At 40.6% G+C, this 14,699-nt stretch overlaps 3 protein-coding genes across 3 annotated transcripts; all 3 read right to left on the reverse strand.

Annotated features, from left to right (window-relative positions):
- Nucleotides 1–678: 678 nt before the first annotated feature.
- pdia2 (protein disulfide isomerase family A, member 2) lies at nt 679–6,270 on the reverse strand. Its single transcript, XM_038712990.1, has 11 exons — nt 5,920–6,270; nt 4,890–5,096; nt 4,555–4,688; nt 4,324–4,461; nt 3,287–3,403; nt 3,071–3,196; nt 2,760–2,954; nt 2,563–2,683; nt 1,233–1,411; nt 912–1,076; nt 679–819 (listed from the first exon to the last, which is right to left on the reverse strand). Exons 1-11 carry the CDS (start codon nt 6,206–6,208, stop codon nt 763–765), a joined length of 1,728 nt encoding a protein of 575 aa, XP_038568918.1. The 5' UTR covers nt 6,209–6,270; the 3' UTR covers nt 679–762.
- A 1,201-nt stretch (nt 6,271–7,471) lies between these two features.
- On the reverse strand, nt 7,472–8,970 carry LOC119898947 (protein PERCC1). Its single transcript, XM_038713287.1, has 2 exons — nt 8,353–8,970; nt 7,472–7,528 (listed from the first exon to the last, which is right to left on the reverse strand). The coding sequence occupies exons 1-2, from the start codon at nt 8,968–8,970 to the stop codon at nt 7,472–7,474; spliced, it is 675 nt and encodes a 224-aa protein (XP_038569215.1).
- A 2,827-nt stretch (nt 8,971–11,797) lies between these two features.
- On the reverse strand, nt 11,798–14,276 carry LOC119898773 (toll-like receptor 2). The gene has a single exon (XM_038712989.1). The coding sequence runs from the start codon at nt 14,274–14,276 to the stop codon at nt 11,880–11,882; it is 2,397 nt and encodes a 798-aa protein (XP_038568917.1). The 3' UTR covers nt 11,798–11,879.
- Nucleotides 14,277–14,699: the final 423 nt, after the last annotated feature.

A 14,699-nucleotide genomic window follows, 5' to 3' on the forward strand; every position in this document is an offset into this window, starting at 1 on the left:
ATGGCACTTTTCGTTAATTACCATGCATACATATTACAACTGAATGTTATTTTCCTCTGTCTGTTGTTTCTTCTAAATCTATTTTCCACAGCATGTTCTTAAACTTTCTTAAACTTTTTTGTTGTCACGTAGGCATGAAAAAACATAACTTTGTTTCTATATTTCAATCTACTTCCTCTTGTGCATTGTCACTCTTCACCATTATCTTTAACATCTTCTGTAAATAACATCATAGAGTACGGTCTAGACCTGCTCTTTTATGAAAAGCGCTGTGAGATAACTGTTGTTGTGATTTGGCGCTATATAAATAAAATTGAATTGAATCTTACCTATTTAAGCTTTGCCTTCTCTGCAAATTGTCCCCTCTTGATTGTTTTTCCACTTGCAGAAGTTCTGATTATGTTGACTCTCATTGCACATAGAGATGCTTCTCATAAACATGTTCATTTATCTTTTATGATAAATGTATTTATGTTTTATTAATGTTTTTCGTCATACTGAAAAAGTCAAAAATGTAACTGAGTTGTTACATAGAAGTGTCTTGAAGAAATGAGATGTAATATTTGTCCCAAGTCTAAAGCGACTATTACGTTGTAGAAAATCATATTTTGGATCAAACTGGAACAAATCTAAATAGTGTTTAAAGCCCATTCAGTATAGTCATAAGTACACAACATCTTTATGTTTGTAACCAAATTAATTTTATTAAGAAAAATTGGAAGATTCTATGTTGATCCTGATTGGCTGGAAACCAAAATTACATCACAGCTCATCTTTAGATGTTGTGTTGGTCAGTTCCTCTGCGGACTCATCAGTCTCCTGTAAGAGAGAAAAATAAAATGGGAAAGTGATGAGTGGAGTAGATTTATATTAATGAGAAAAATATATTAAGTAGCAATAAAAATACAAACCTTGCTATCATCATCCACGTCGTCACCTTTCTCATCTTCATCATCCTCATCATCCTCATCATCCTCATGTTCCTCTTGATCAGTAACCCCCTCAGACAACACTCCTCCATCATCCAAGAACTTCGACATGGTCTCCAGATCCCTTTTTCCAGTGTAGTCGACCACCTACACACACCAAGAGAGGAAGAGACAGAAAAAAGACAGAAATGGGTTGGAGGACAGGATGACTGGGAGAAAGAAATAATCAAAAGCCCTTTACAAAAATTGTGTTCGTCTCTAGAGCCTGTGTTGCTGGACATGTGTGTAAGTTTGTATTTGTACCTCTTTGCCACCAGCTGGGAAGTATTTGAGTGTTGGGAATCCTTCAATGACAACAGACTCCACCTCGTTGGCTGTGGCGTCCATCTTGGCTATGATGATGTCATCGTTGTCCGCATACTTTTCACCCAACTGATCCCAGATGGGAGTCAGTTCCTTACAGTGTCCACACCATGGTGCATCTACACACAGACACACACACACACACACACAACACTGTTAGAAGACAAAAGGTCACATCTGGTAACTGGTTTTATATCAGTGTCGAGGTGAGTCAAGCAAGGAAACAGGAACACAAGAGATTTGGACCCACAATATGGGAAAACACTATAGACAGAGGTGGAACGTGTGACATAATGATATAGATGAACTTACTAAAGACAAGAGAAGCACACAGACTACATATACACAAGAGAGGGGTGTATAACAAGACACAAGTGGAACTCATTGTAGGGCAGTGAAGACAATCAAACAGGCTGGAAAACACACAAAGGCAGGAAGTAAAGTAACACAGGACACATACTTTTAAAATAAATCAGGAAATAACAAAACTCAAACCCAAAAATATGACAATAAGTGAGTTTCCTGACGTCAACACTTTCCCTGCTAATCATGTGTCTGCTTCTCTTATTACTGGAGACTCCAGACATATTATGCCTCTGAACACTGAATGTATAACGTTAGTTATATTCAGACACGTGAATCATAATTTAACGTTAATTTACACACAATTTAAAAAAAGAAGTTGTGTAGCCTACGTGCTATGGACAGATTTTGAGTGCTTAAATAAAATTGCGGAATGTAAATATAGTTATATAATATAGTAGCCCAAGTCACAGGTTGCCATTTTTGATTAGATGCCAAGCTTCAAGAAGGTAGGACAGACTGAGGAGAGAGGAGAGGAGAGATGGACGTATGAGAGTAGTTTGCTGCTGATGAAAGCAGATAATAACCTTTATCCCCAATGTTTCTTGGTTTAGTTTCCATCTGCATTGATAATTGTTAAGCTAAGTGAACTGAAACGAATGCTGTGAGGGCATGAGCTCGGTGGGGTTTAGGTGCATCCTGTCTTGTTGGCAATCAAGGCATTCTGTGTATGTTGTGGCCTATTAGAAGCTGATACAGCAGTAAGGCTTAGTGCTAATTAAATTCCCCAGACCTAATAAACACTTTACCAGTACTACCTGTGCTAATGAATTTATGGGTTGAAATAGTTTGAAAGTGGAAACGAAAGAGAGAAATTTGGAATTGATGAGAAAGAGGAGTTGGTTTCACTAAATTCCAGTTTGAGTTTTTATAGTGCCAACTCAGGCAGGCAGTCAAACCAACTTACAGAACTCTACAAAGACGTTTTTGGTTGGGTCCAGAGCAACAGACTCAAAGTTTTTCCCCACCAGGACTTTGACTGGTCCTTTATCCCAATCCTCTGGGATCTCCTCAGACCGATAGTAGGGCTGCACCACAAGACAAGACAAGTTATTGGCTTTAATGCTGTTGTGTGACTGAATATGAAAGGTGTGTGTGTGTTACCTTGGCAGTGCCATCCACAACTTCCTGGCACAGCTTGCTCAGTGAATTTGCTGTGAGATCCCCGGCAGTGATGGTGAACTTCTTTCCCGTCTCCATGTTGATGATGCGTGCAGTGGGAGCATCATTCGCGGACACGGCAAAGTATTTCAGCACATGAGAGAGGGCTTCTGTCACATCGATCACAATGAACAGCATCTACATAATACACACACAAGACATAAATTAGGTTTTATGTCTTTCTGTCTCTGTCTCTCTCTCAAAAACACACTACCCTACACACACATACGCACACACACACATCAGACTGTTACCTTGCCCTTGAACTTTTTGGCAACAGCCCTGGATTCGTCCACCAGGGCTGTCTGACTCTCCACAGAGGAGTTGATGAACAGCAGGCTGTGCAGGAGGATGCTAGAGGTGAATATCTTATCTGCAGTCTAAGAACAGACACACACTTTTAATATAATTTTACATTTCACATGAATGTTCGAATTATGTGTGTGTGTGTGTGTGTGTGTGGGTTTTACCTGCTGGCTGAATGGGATGATCAGCTCCAGGCTATTTTCCTTGATGAAGGTGGTCAGGTTATTTTTGTCCAGCTTCCCTTCTTCTGACAATGCAAAGTCTGCTCTGCCATCATCAAACTAGCAAACACACACACACATTTGTGTACTGATGGTCGGACAAAACAAGCAAACTTTGGCCCCGGGAAATTTTATTTGATTCAGTCATAAACAAGATACACATTAAGCAAAACAGTAACAAACAAAAATCCAACACGTGCTGGATACACAAAGAAATAAAGTTAATTAAAACAAACTATACTTAGCATGTAACCATGGACGGATTATGAGACAATGGGCCCCTGGCACAAACATGTAAAAAGCCTCCCACCCCTCCTACATATGATCAAGACGACCATCTTGAAACAGACACAAACAACAGCTGCATTGTTTGTTGTTGTTTTGGGTTTCTTTGTAGTCAGTTTGCTTCTATTTGGGGTCGGTTTGTGTCCTTTTGTAGTTGTTTGATTGACTTTCCAACAAGAAATCTTAACAGTCACTTAAACAGAGGCTCTGACCCAGGGGCCCCCTGACCCCCCTTGGGCTGTTCAGTAATCCTGCATGTAACACAAACAAGTTGCATAAAACGGAAGCATGACACAGGATAAAACAGAAAATCTAATCTAACTTATTTCTAAAGGCGTTCTGGAAATTTAAATATTAACTGACAGATTAATACATTTTTAAAAAGTCATTACTGTAATTGCATGCCTAATCTTTTCCTTTATCTTCTGCTATATGGCAAGATGCTAAACAGAATTCAAGCCTTGTTTATTCCAAATCTAAAGTTTCTAAAGTTGGAAAACCCTTTTACAGAAGTCAGCCCACTATCCTCACATTTCTATCCTTGTGAGAACATCCAGTCCTCAAAAAGTATAGTCACTATCTCTAGGCGCTAGATGGCAGCAAAGCCAACATCATTACGGCTTCTTGCATGGAACTGCCTTTCTATAAAACACTTGATTCTGTGCCTTTCAGCGACTATCATAGCATTTTTTTACCTTTTTGAAGAGCACCACTGAGTTGGCTTTGACTTCATACTTGTGGAAAACCTCAGGACTCGCTGACACAGCAAACTCAGTGTCGGTCATATCCAAAGCAGCTTCTTTGAACAACTTGGCTGCTTCACTTTCCAGATCCTAATATAAATATAAATCAAAATATGAATATAACAAATAATATGGGAGCTTATGATTTATTAGTAGAAAGATAGCTAAAATAGATAAACGTACATCAAAGAATCCTACAACAGTGATGTTATGGGAATCGATGAACTGAGCTGCAGAGTCCGTCGAGTCGAGCACAGGGGTGCCAGGGCCTGTTCGGCGCTTCATCCACTGGATTATTCCCTCTACTGACCTCTTACCTGGAAAACACACACATCCACAAAACACGATGTCAAGTCATGTAAAAAAATTTTCAAGTAATTTAACACACCAAGATGTAAGATGAAAAGATTGTGGTTTTGCAGGGGGTTAGAGGGGCACATATGGTTGTGAGTCTGAAAACCTGGACAGGACACAAGTCTACAGTTACATTAAGTGTGTGTCCCTGTGTGTGCGTTTACCAGTGAAGTCAACAGGCTCCTTGCGGTCTCCGTTGACGAACAGTTTCAGAGTGGGGAAGCCATCGATGTCAAACTCCTCAGCCAGCTCCTTCTCCTCTGTGGCGTCCACTTTGGCCAAACGCATCGCTGGTTCCTCAGTCTTCAGCTTCCCAGCAGCCTCTGCATAAAGTGGCTCCAGTTGTTTACAGTGGCCACACCAGGGAGCATCTACACAAACACACAGTTACTTTCTTTATACAACACTGGACTGAGTTTAAATGTGTTTCCATGTAGAAGAAATACTGAAAATCAAGAGGCCGAAGCAGCAGCTACTCCACACAGGTGTCAGTTCTGTCCAGTATTGCGTTGCTATCAGCAGCACATGCACAGATACACATGGTAATAAGCCACTGATAGCAGCAGTGGCAGTTGGGCTCAACCTTTATCCCCTTTGCTCTTTTCCTTGTCATGACCCCTTATACTCACAGCGCTGAGCTAATCTGTGGGAGAGTTGAACCAAGAGAGCATCTGGACAGGAGAGGCCACGTGTATGCACATTTGTATGATAACGCCTCAGTGCTTATGAGGGCCAGAACAGAAAGCAGCGGTGGAAAGAATTTTACATTTATAGTACAAATTCTAAAGTCAAGGTCCACTAAGTTAGCTATTCCTAAAGCTTTGGTCCAAACCCACAGCCTCCTTTAGCTTTATTTTAATGTGTGTTTCCAAGGTCAAAGAGGAACCTCTGTGTTTGTTTTATTTTATTTTTTGTGTTACTCCATCACATCTGCATGTCTTCTTTAGGAAAGTACAGATCTGTGACACCTTTTAACACAAAACTTGTCAATTACAATCCATTTTGGTCCAACATATGTCACTGATGTTATCTGATGTTATATGAGCTGAAAAGCAACACAAACTTCAAATATATTGTCTCAAAAAAGTTCTTTGTAGAAGATTTTTATCACCTATTGGGCACAACAGAGTTCATTCATGATCTCACTGCTGTTTCCACTTCAGATGTAATTCAAAACTTAATACAACTACTTACAGAATTCAACAAGCAAATGCTGATTTTCGCTGAGAGCCCTGGCGAAGTTGTTGATGTGGAGAACCATCACATCTTTCTCCTCCTCTATCTCTGTTGTTTTCTCTTTCTTTGGTGCCTCTTTGGTTTCCTCCTCCACTTTTTCTGTCTCCCCCAGAGTTTCTTCTGTTGATGCCTCTTCTTGTGTTCCAGTCTGTTTGTCGGCGTTGCTGTCTGTGTCGTCGGCCTGGACGCAAGAGGCCCACAGCAGCAGGCCTAGCAGAGTTATGGACAGAAGCCTGCGTGTCGTCATGATGGCGTTTTCTGTCTGAGCTGCAGTGGTACCTTCGCTCAGGTATGGGCACCCACAATGTGTAACTGAAAGCATGTACTTTTATTTGTCTAAGATGGAGAGTGTGTGTCAAAATTTTACTGGCCTTGCTGCTCATCCAATCAGATGGTACGCCTACAGGGGACTCTTTCCAGTGTAAACCAATCAAATGGTGCCCTGTAGATTCACAGTTGTGAAAAACTGGTTGATCCACTGTTAAGGCTTCAAGACTCATCACACCTCTTTGTCTTTCTCTCCTTCTTTGTCATCTTTTACTTCATCATTTGTTATTGTGTTTTTAGCCATCACGCACCAGATGGTAGCATGTATATGTGTAAACGTCTTTAATCTTTCATTCCTCACACTGCAGCTGGGCCTTATCAGTCATTTACCTGAAAACAGTGACTGCATAGTAATTGGGAGGATTGTTAGCTCTTCCAATCTTTTAAATGGCTCATCCATATTACCGTTTAACAGAAACAGTAATATGGATGTTTGGAAAAAATCCAGTGTCAGGGGCTATTTGGAGATGTTTACGGTCAGTAACTTTGTCAGCAGATTCATGGTGCGTGTTGGCCCAGAGATGTTTTTTTTTTTTTAAACCCCTTTCAAAAGGTTAGTTAACCCAGATGAGTGCATGCAGATTGTTTTGGTTTTACTGAGTGTGCTGTGGTTTTGAGATATCTGCCCCACCCACCCCGGCTCCAAAGCAATGTCAAATGAATTTCATTTGTGCGGCCAAATACACTGAAAAAAATGTTGACAAAAAAATCTCATCACAAAGGTTCGTTCAATTGCATCACATGATATTCCTCAGGAGATGGAGTTTGTCTAGTTGTCATGGAATTGTAGATATTAAAATATACATTTTTCTGGGCATTTTAAGGACTTCTTTTCTGTGTTGGCTTAAATGTTGAGTTAATTCTTGACTTGGAAACTATTATCTGTTCTGGAGCCTTTTTAATGATAATAAAAAAAATTTAAAAGTCAAAACACGGACTGCATGACTCTGATCGAAGACCACTGTTGCAAGTCGTTACCCATCTCTCTCTCTCTCCCCCGTCCTTTCCTGTCATCTCTCTACTGTTTACTCTCTAATTAAGGCATACAATGCCCCCAAATACTTTAAATAGAATAAAGGGATAATCCATCCTCTTGTTGAAAATTCTGACCACACCAACGTTTACTGACCAGTGTGGTCAGAATTGTGCTCTGTTGTACCTGTAACCACACTCAACAGTGATGTCACGGTGTCCTGGAGTACACTTGCACATCAGGGCAGCAAGGTGAGAAGGTAAACCACTGGAGGTCAGCAGGATTTTCAGGGGAAATTACTCTCTAAACTTAAAACTAAAGACAATAAGGCAACTAGAGAACTCCTGAAATTTTGATATTGCATCACAAAAAAGGCTGAAATATTATATATATATTTTGAGTAACATTGTATCTTTTTATAAATCTGGATAATCCAGAGTATTTATTTGGATGTCTCTCTTTAGTTGACAGCATGGAAAAAAGTTCAGTGTGAGGTCTGTGTATTACCCAGAGTAACTGGAACACTGTCTCTGAAAAAGGCAAGTTCCTATTTAATCGTTTAAATGTAAGTTTTCAATTCTGTCAGCACCACTGACTAAATTACAGTTCCCTTTATTGTATTTGGGTTTCAAAACCTGGACACACAAAACAACATGGTCTGCATGACTACATACCACTATGCTTTTTGTAATTTGGGTGAAACAAACATCACATTAATGATAGGCTGCAGTTAAAAAACTGAGCACAACACATAGGCATTGATTGGTTTCTGTTTTTCCATTTTTATTAAACTTTTTAAGAATCTATCAAAGTTAAAAAAGGTATGAATAAAGAACAGTCCGCTGTCAGCCCCTGCAGGCTGTTTAATGCTGCATGTGTGTGTTCTCCGTTAGTGTGTGTGTGAGCTCTGGGTTTGGATCCCAGTTTGCCAGCAAGTCACTGAAGTCTGGCTGAGTGCCGTCGAGGGTGTGTGTGTTGTGGTGTGTCAGTGCATTGTAGTGCATGTGTGTGTTTGTGTCTGTGTGTGTGCTGTCCTGTGAAGGCGAGTCACTTTTTGTGTGTGTGACATCAGGTGTGTTACTGAAACTGACCAGAGAGCAGCAGGGGATTGGTTCAGTCCAGAAACTGAGCGGGAGATGCCGCTTGATCATCGGGCGGCTGCGGCCCTGACTTGGGCCCCTGTGGTTGAACAGTTCGGCCAGGGGCCCCAAACCGCTGTTACCCTTAGCAAATCCTACTCCTTTATCATCAGCACAAGTCCCAAAGCTGTTTTCTTGCTCCTCTGGACTTCCTGCTCTTGCAATTTTCAGCAGGTCGTCATAATAACGCAGCCGCCCGCCTGTTGTGACGGAGACTGGGTCGCTGTAGATGTCACAAGTGTCTTGATCACCAGAGCAGCGACCAAAATACCGCTGAATGTCACGGCTGATGAGATCTGCAAACCTCAGCAGCTGCTTGGTCACGTCCAAAGCATAGTGGGCGGGTTTTAAGAAAAGCTCTAAACATTCCTCCTCTTCCTCCTGAGCTTCAGATTCTTCATCATCCTCCTCCTCCTCTTCTTCTCTGTCTTCGTCATCTTCCCTCAGCTCCGGCTTTTCCTCCAGCATCTCCTCTACATCTTCCTTGCATGAAGAGTGCTGGAAAATAAGCGGAAAGTAGGCTGGAGTCGGGGTCTGCACGAGGAAGTTTCTGATGACGCCCGCCGCCATGTTGGCTTATTAAAGCTGGAGACAGTTACAGAAGAGAAGAAGTAAAGGATCAAATAGTAAAGCAGTTTGTTGACAGGATATAAATTTGAAATTGCTTGAAAAAGAAAACGTTTTATTACCTGAGCACAATTAGCTGCCAGGTTCAGCTGAATCTAACTTGAAGTCCGAGGAAAAGGTCTGGCCTAGGTCATTGATGGAGCCATTTTACTCTATGTGTGTGTGCATATGTAATACTGGACCATCAGGATTGTCACAATATATATACCTCAGCACACGGCTGCAGGCGTGTGTGTGTCTCCTGTCAGATGAGGCAGCTTCCAGAACAAATATTTGCGTGCCGGATTGGTCAAACACACTTTGTTTACTTAATCACTGGGCAACCAGGGAGGGGGTCCGAGGCTAATGGATCCTCTGCTAGGGGATGATGGAGAGTTGTTATACACACATGCACACACACACATCATTGCTTTTTCCATCCCTGTTATCAGGCTAGTTAAAGGATAAAAGAGCATGAAATCAAATCATATGCTGTTTTGACTTCTAAAGGGTAAGCCACATCAGCAGACTAAGATACAGTACAACCTAGTCAGACATGACGTGCTATAATGTTTTTTAATAGGGACACGACATGAAACTCACACGAGTCAACCAGGTCAACCTCCCAAACTGCCAATCCTTGTCTTCAGGAAGATGAGTCAGACACAACATCAGTTTTACCCGTGGCTATTGACTGACTTGCTGAACAGAAAAAAACCTCTTTAAAGGCTAGTGGAGGACAGATGCAGGGGTAGCAGCAACATAGTGCTGCTGATGAGCAGGTTAGCACTTTGTATTTTTTACTCCCAGTGAGCCTAGAATAGGTTAAAGGATAAGGCTTGAATTATTTTCTATTTCTGTCAATGTCAACAAATCTAATAAAAAGTTGTGGGACTCTTGAATTCTTCTTTCCCTCCCTAGTTTGCCCTTTAAAGGTATACAGGGACAAAAATAATTTCCTTAAAAACAAGAAACTTTAGGCATGTAACAGTAATTTTTCAGGAAAACTTCTGTAAAGGACTATGTTATTTGTTGAAGATAGTGTTCACAATTTATTTATAATGTGGCCTGTAGAGTTTTTTTGCCTGCTGCACAGCAGATCAGCTGAATATGTAAAAATATACACATTTGTTTGTCAAATTTCCTACAAAAGAAATTTACTAAGATGGAAATTTTATTTGTAAAATAGGTTTACCATATTCTCTATCTACAACTTACCACAAGACACACGTTTTTACAGCTACATACATTATTAATTATTATTTGCATTTCCTCAACATTTAACCAATAATATTTGAAATCTTTGGAAGTTCTGAGATCTTTATTGAAGTAAATAAGGTGCAGTGCATTTGAACTATGTCGAGCAGCACAATATATAAGTGCCATGTTGCTTTTGGTGGGTAACGTCATGCTGGTTTACTTTATTGTAGATAAAACAGAACAAAGTATAGTGATAAGTTTCACTTATTAAGTCCTGCACTTCACCAGATTTTACTGACCTTTACAGACATCTGTAACTCTGTAAATATGTGCATGTGCTTCTGTTTATATGTACATGTTGAGCATTAATATATGTTTGTGTGTGTGTGTGTGTGTGTGTGTGTGTGTGTTATCAGGACACCCTGACTCCCTTGGCCTGCCTGTCACCAGTATCCAGGCTTCTGTGTTGATTTTAGGACTAAAGATCAATAGCAGCAATATGTCGGCTCTCAAGAGCCTGACAATGAATTACACAGGCTTTTAGCCACACAAGCACATAGACACACACACACACACACACACACACACACACACACACACACACACACACACACACACAGATTTGTATTATATTTGAAATTCATCATAATCCTTTAAGAGTATATAGAAACATCATTCCTGCTACAATTTTTAGGGGTAGTTTGTTTCAGAAACCAACTTTGTGAAATTATACTTTTAGTGGGTAAAAGTTTTGTTTATAGGTTAAATATTAGCAGGTTGTTCAGCAGTTTGTGCAAACTTAGTATTTCATATAAATAATGGATCAGTTTCTCTTGATGATGAGTAATGCATACTTACAGAATAAAATCAGCTTACAAGAAAAATGTGACATGTTCAGCTGCTTTACATAGTAATATATTTTTATTTTATTTGTTCTATTAAACTCTTTTTTGTTAACTATTTAACAAATGTAAACTGTAATCAAGAAAGAAAACAGAAAACATATTGTGTTACAATACATACTTTCATACTACATTCATTAAAAACATGTATTCTTGTTTAGTAATTTTGAATTAAAAGAACACTTGCCTCAGTTGCAGTCTGTAAATGCCTGTGCAGCTGTAAAACACCCCAGTGAATCAAATAAATAGACTACATCCAGTATGTTGTGACTCACATGTCCTGCACTTTGTACACCAACCATGCACCCCAACCACCTCTCTAAGATGTGGTGTACATAAATGTAGCACTTTACACACACACACACACACACACACACACACACACACACACACACACACACACACACACACACACACACACACACACACACACACACACAATACATTGCCAAGGGACATAATCTAGACAGCATTTACATTTCCTTACAACACATGATTGTCTCACCAAATTAGCAGAACAGAAACAGAATTTTTTGGGACAGGGTTGCCCCAGTGCATGCTAGTTAGGCTCCAACTCTGAATGGGATTAAAGAATGAAGGGATGCATGGATACAACAAATATTATGAGGCACAATTTACGTATGAGCTGACCACTGATATTTTATTGAGACAATCCATTCTCAGGCTTTCACCACATTTATCCAACAGAAAATAACACGGAAAAGCTCTCAAAAGTTACACATTTAAAAAAAAAACTGCAAAAAAACCCCACTAAAACCTAAGTCCTAAGTCCACAGTGTCCATTAAACAGTGTCCATTCTCAGTCTCAGGTGTTTCAATAGCTGTTCTCAGGCTTTGCCAGAACCTGGGGATCTGGTTGTCATCATCAGGCCACTTCAGGTACGTCCTGGAGTTCATGACTTTCCTGAGTTTACAGAACCTTTTGGGGATGGTCGCTTTGTCAATGGGCTCCAACAGAATCAGCACCATTGAGTCGTCGTTTTGGTCAAACAATCTAAAATGGGTGTAATCCAGCTCGTATTTGCACCATTCACTCCTGACAAAATGCTCAGAAAGGACAAACAGAGTTTTGTGACTCTTCTCTATGGCGTCCACGATGTTGTCCAAGATCCAGTCTCCAGGAACAAAGTCTCTCTTGTGGAGGCAGAGCCGGAGAGGAGGCTCGGCCTGCTCGAGTTCCGGGACCAGATGTGCTTCCACCCATCCTGAGTCCATTTCACTGTATGACACAAAGGCGTCATACTTGAGTTCTCCCTTTTTTAACTTTGGCTTCCGCTTTGCTCTCAGCCAGGCCCAGGTCATCCTGATATACCACACAACACTAAATTTGTGACACACACCTGCGATGAGCAGAAACACTGCCAGGATGCCTAAGCAGAGTAAAGAAAAAGCTAAATCTGCGTGGCACTCAAACACTGACAACCTCACGTCTACCACACTCTCTCCTCTGTCGGCGTCAGGAGAGTCACAGATGTACGACTTGAATCCATCTCCAATTGTGACGCGATGATTCGCTGAATTACTTGTCATGAACGTTACAAAGTCACATGAACAGACATAAGTGTTAGCACCTGCCTCCAAACGCTTTAGATTTTTATATGAGTTTAGATTATCACTGCTGATTGTGTGTAAATCATTGTTTTGAATGGAGAGAAATGTGAGACCAGGGTATACAGGCCCATCTGGCAAACGACTGAGCTTGTTTCCAGAGATGTGTAACTCTCTGAGAAAAGGTAGTTCGATGTTGAACACTGCCAAGGCATTGTCTGACAGGTCGAGGATGTGTAAGCTCACCGGCAAACAAGCTGTCACTTTTGTTAAATGCGTCGATGAAAGGTTTAAGAACTGGAGACTTGGCGGCCAGAAACAAGTCTCCGGCATACTATGAAACACATTTCCACTCATGTCAATGTTTTCAAGCTTCTCTAGTTTGGTGAAGAGCTGGCTGTTGATTGACTGCAGGTAATTCCTGCTGATATTGAAGGTTTCCAAATTCAAAAAAACACCTTTGCCGTCGCACATCATTTGGCTAAGGGCCAGATCACTAAAAATGTTGTCACTAATGTCCAGATACTCCAGCTTTGTGAGACGGGCAGATAAGTCACAAGGAATGGCGAAAAGCTTGCAGTTTAGCACAGACATATGCACCACCTTCAGCAGACGGTACAGGAATAAGAGGGCTGGGAACATGTGGAACTCAGGCACATCAATGTTTTTGAGGACGACAGTCTCCAAACAGTCCAGGGTTTGGAGATATGGACGGTGAACCGAATAAAGAAATAAAAAATGTATTTCTTCAAGTGCAAACATAACTATATTGGAGTTTGACAGCAGTTCTAGAAATTCTAGACCAGCTGTAACTGTAATGTTAATCTTTTTTAAAATAACTTGTGTTGTTCCGCCTTTGAAGGCCACTTTAAATGGGATCATATGATTCTTTGTGAGGAACCATGTGTCGGTGAATGTCAAGGTTGTGTTTGGGTGTACAACATCAGATAGTATAGCTTCCACGAGTGCTGGATTTATCTGAAACGGACCATTCAGACCAAGTGTTACATGTTTAATTGGTCCAATTTGTCTCAAACTTCCTCCTGCATATAATTTCAGGTTCTGTCCATCAAAAATAACCTCTTCAAGACCACTGAGGCCAGAAAAGTCATTTTTTCTGACAGATTGAAAGTAAGGTCCTCCAAATTGTAAGGTTTTTAATCTCGTCAGTGGCTGGAAAAGATTGCCTTGATCCAACACGCTATATCTGTTCCCCAAAAGATTCAAGTGCCTAAGAGAAAAAAGGTTCTCAAACCATCCAGCAGACAACCTATCCAGTCTGTTAAAGGACAAGTCCAATTTCTCCAAATTACTCAGCGGGGAAAATGCTTGCTCCTGGATCGTTTTGATTCTGTTGTTACTCATGGTCAAAGACCATAACCTGGCATAGGCAACAAAGTCTTTTTTCGTTATTGTCCCCAGTCTGTTGAATGAGAGATCGAGTTCAGTGATGAGGTTTGACGGGGCTGCAGGGACTTTTGTGTGGTTTTGTCTCGAGCAGTTACAGGATGTTTGTTCACAGCTGTGACACTGTGGTCTGGACAATGACAAGCTTTGACGCGTAAGCAGGACAAACATGAGAAATGTCAGGATTGTCATCTTGAGTCCCTATAAAACACAACAGAAAACAAATCAACAGGCCTTTTATTGCAATATATGAATAAAAAACACAATTGTTGGCTGTGGCTATTAAGCTGCCGCACATCACATTTATCAAACTACTCATTCATCATTGGAGAGAAATATTACAAAATGCAAATTAACCTTGTGAATAAAACAAATGCTGTCTGACTTTCTTTCCAAAGGCATTTTTGGTAATTATACCACAGAGAAATATCATGATTATAAAGCACAGGTGTAACTAATAACTTTAATGATGCGGCTTTTTTATTGTAGTGTGTCGGAGAGCACAAACCGGGACCCCGAATGGAGTCATTAATTACATTATTCACACTTGCGCTTTTCCTACTGGGACAAGAAGACGTCTTCTCTGCAAAAGGCCATTTCATTTAAAAGGATGAA

This window comes from Micropterus salmoides, unplaced genomic scaffold, assembly GCF_014851395.1.
Source record: "Micropterus salmoides isolate LMB-PRFRI ecotype aquatic unplaced genomic scaffold, ASM1485139v1 Ms_hic_scaffold_12, whole genome shotgun sequence".
In the NCBI taxonomy this organism is placed as follows: Eukaryota; Metazoa; Chordata; class Actinopteri; order Centrarchiformes; family Centrarchidae; genus Micropterus; species Micropterus salmoides.

Bases quoted from the DNA above. Each gene is read 5' to 3' on its own strand.
- pdia2 (XM_038712990.1), bottom strand. From the start codon at position 6,208: ATGACGACACGCAGGCTTCTGTCCATAACTCTGCTAGGCCTGCTGCTG. The intron at 4,689-4,889 runs GTAAACGCACAC...TGTGTTTTCCAG, and splicing joins GGAGCCTGTTGACTTCACTG to GTAAGAGGTCAGTAGAGGGA. The intron at 1,412-2,562 runs GTAAGTTGGTTT...GTCTGTGTGTAG, and splicing joins AAACGTCTTTGTAGAGTTCT to ATGCACCATGGTGTGGACAC.
- LOC119898947 (XM_038713287.1), bottom strand. From the start codon at position 8,970: ATGGCGGCGGGCGTCATCAGAAACTTCCTCGTGCAGACCCCGACTCCA. The intron at 7,529-8,352 runs GTCAGTTTCAGT...GCTGACCTCCAG, and splicing joins CAATCCCCTGCTGCTCTCTG to TGGTTTACCTTCTCACCTTG.
- LOC119898773 (XM_038712989.1), bottom strand. From the start codon at position 14,276: ATGACAATCCTGACATTTCTCATGTTTGTCCTGCTTACGCGTCAAAGC.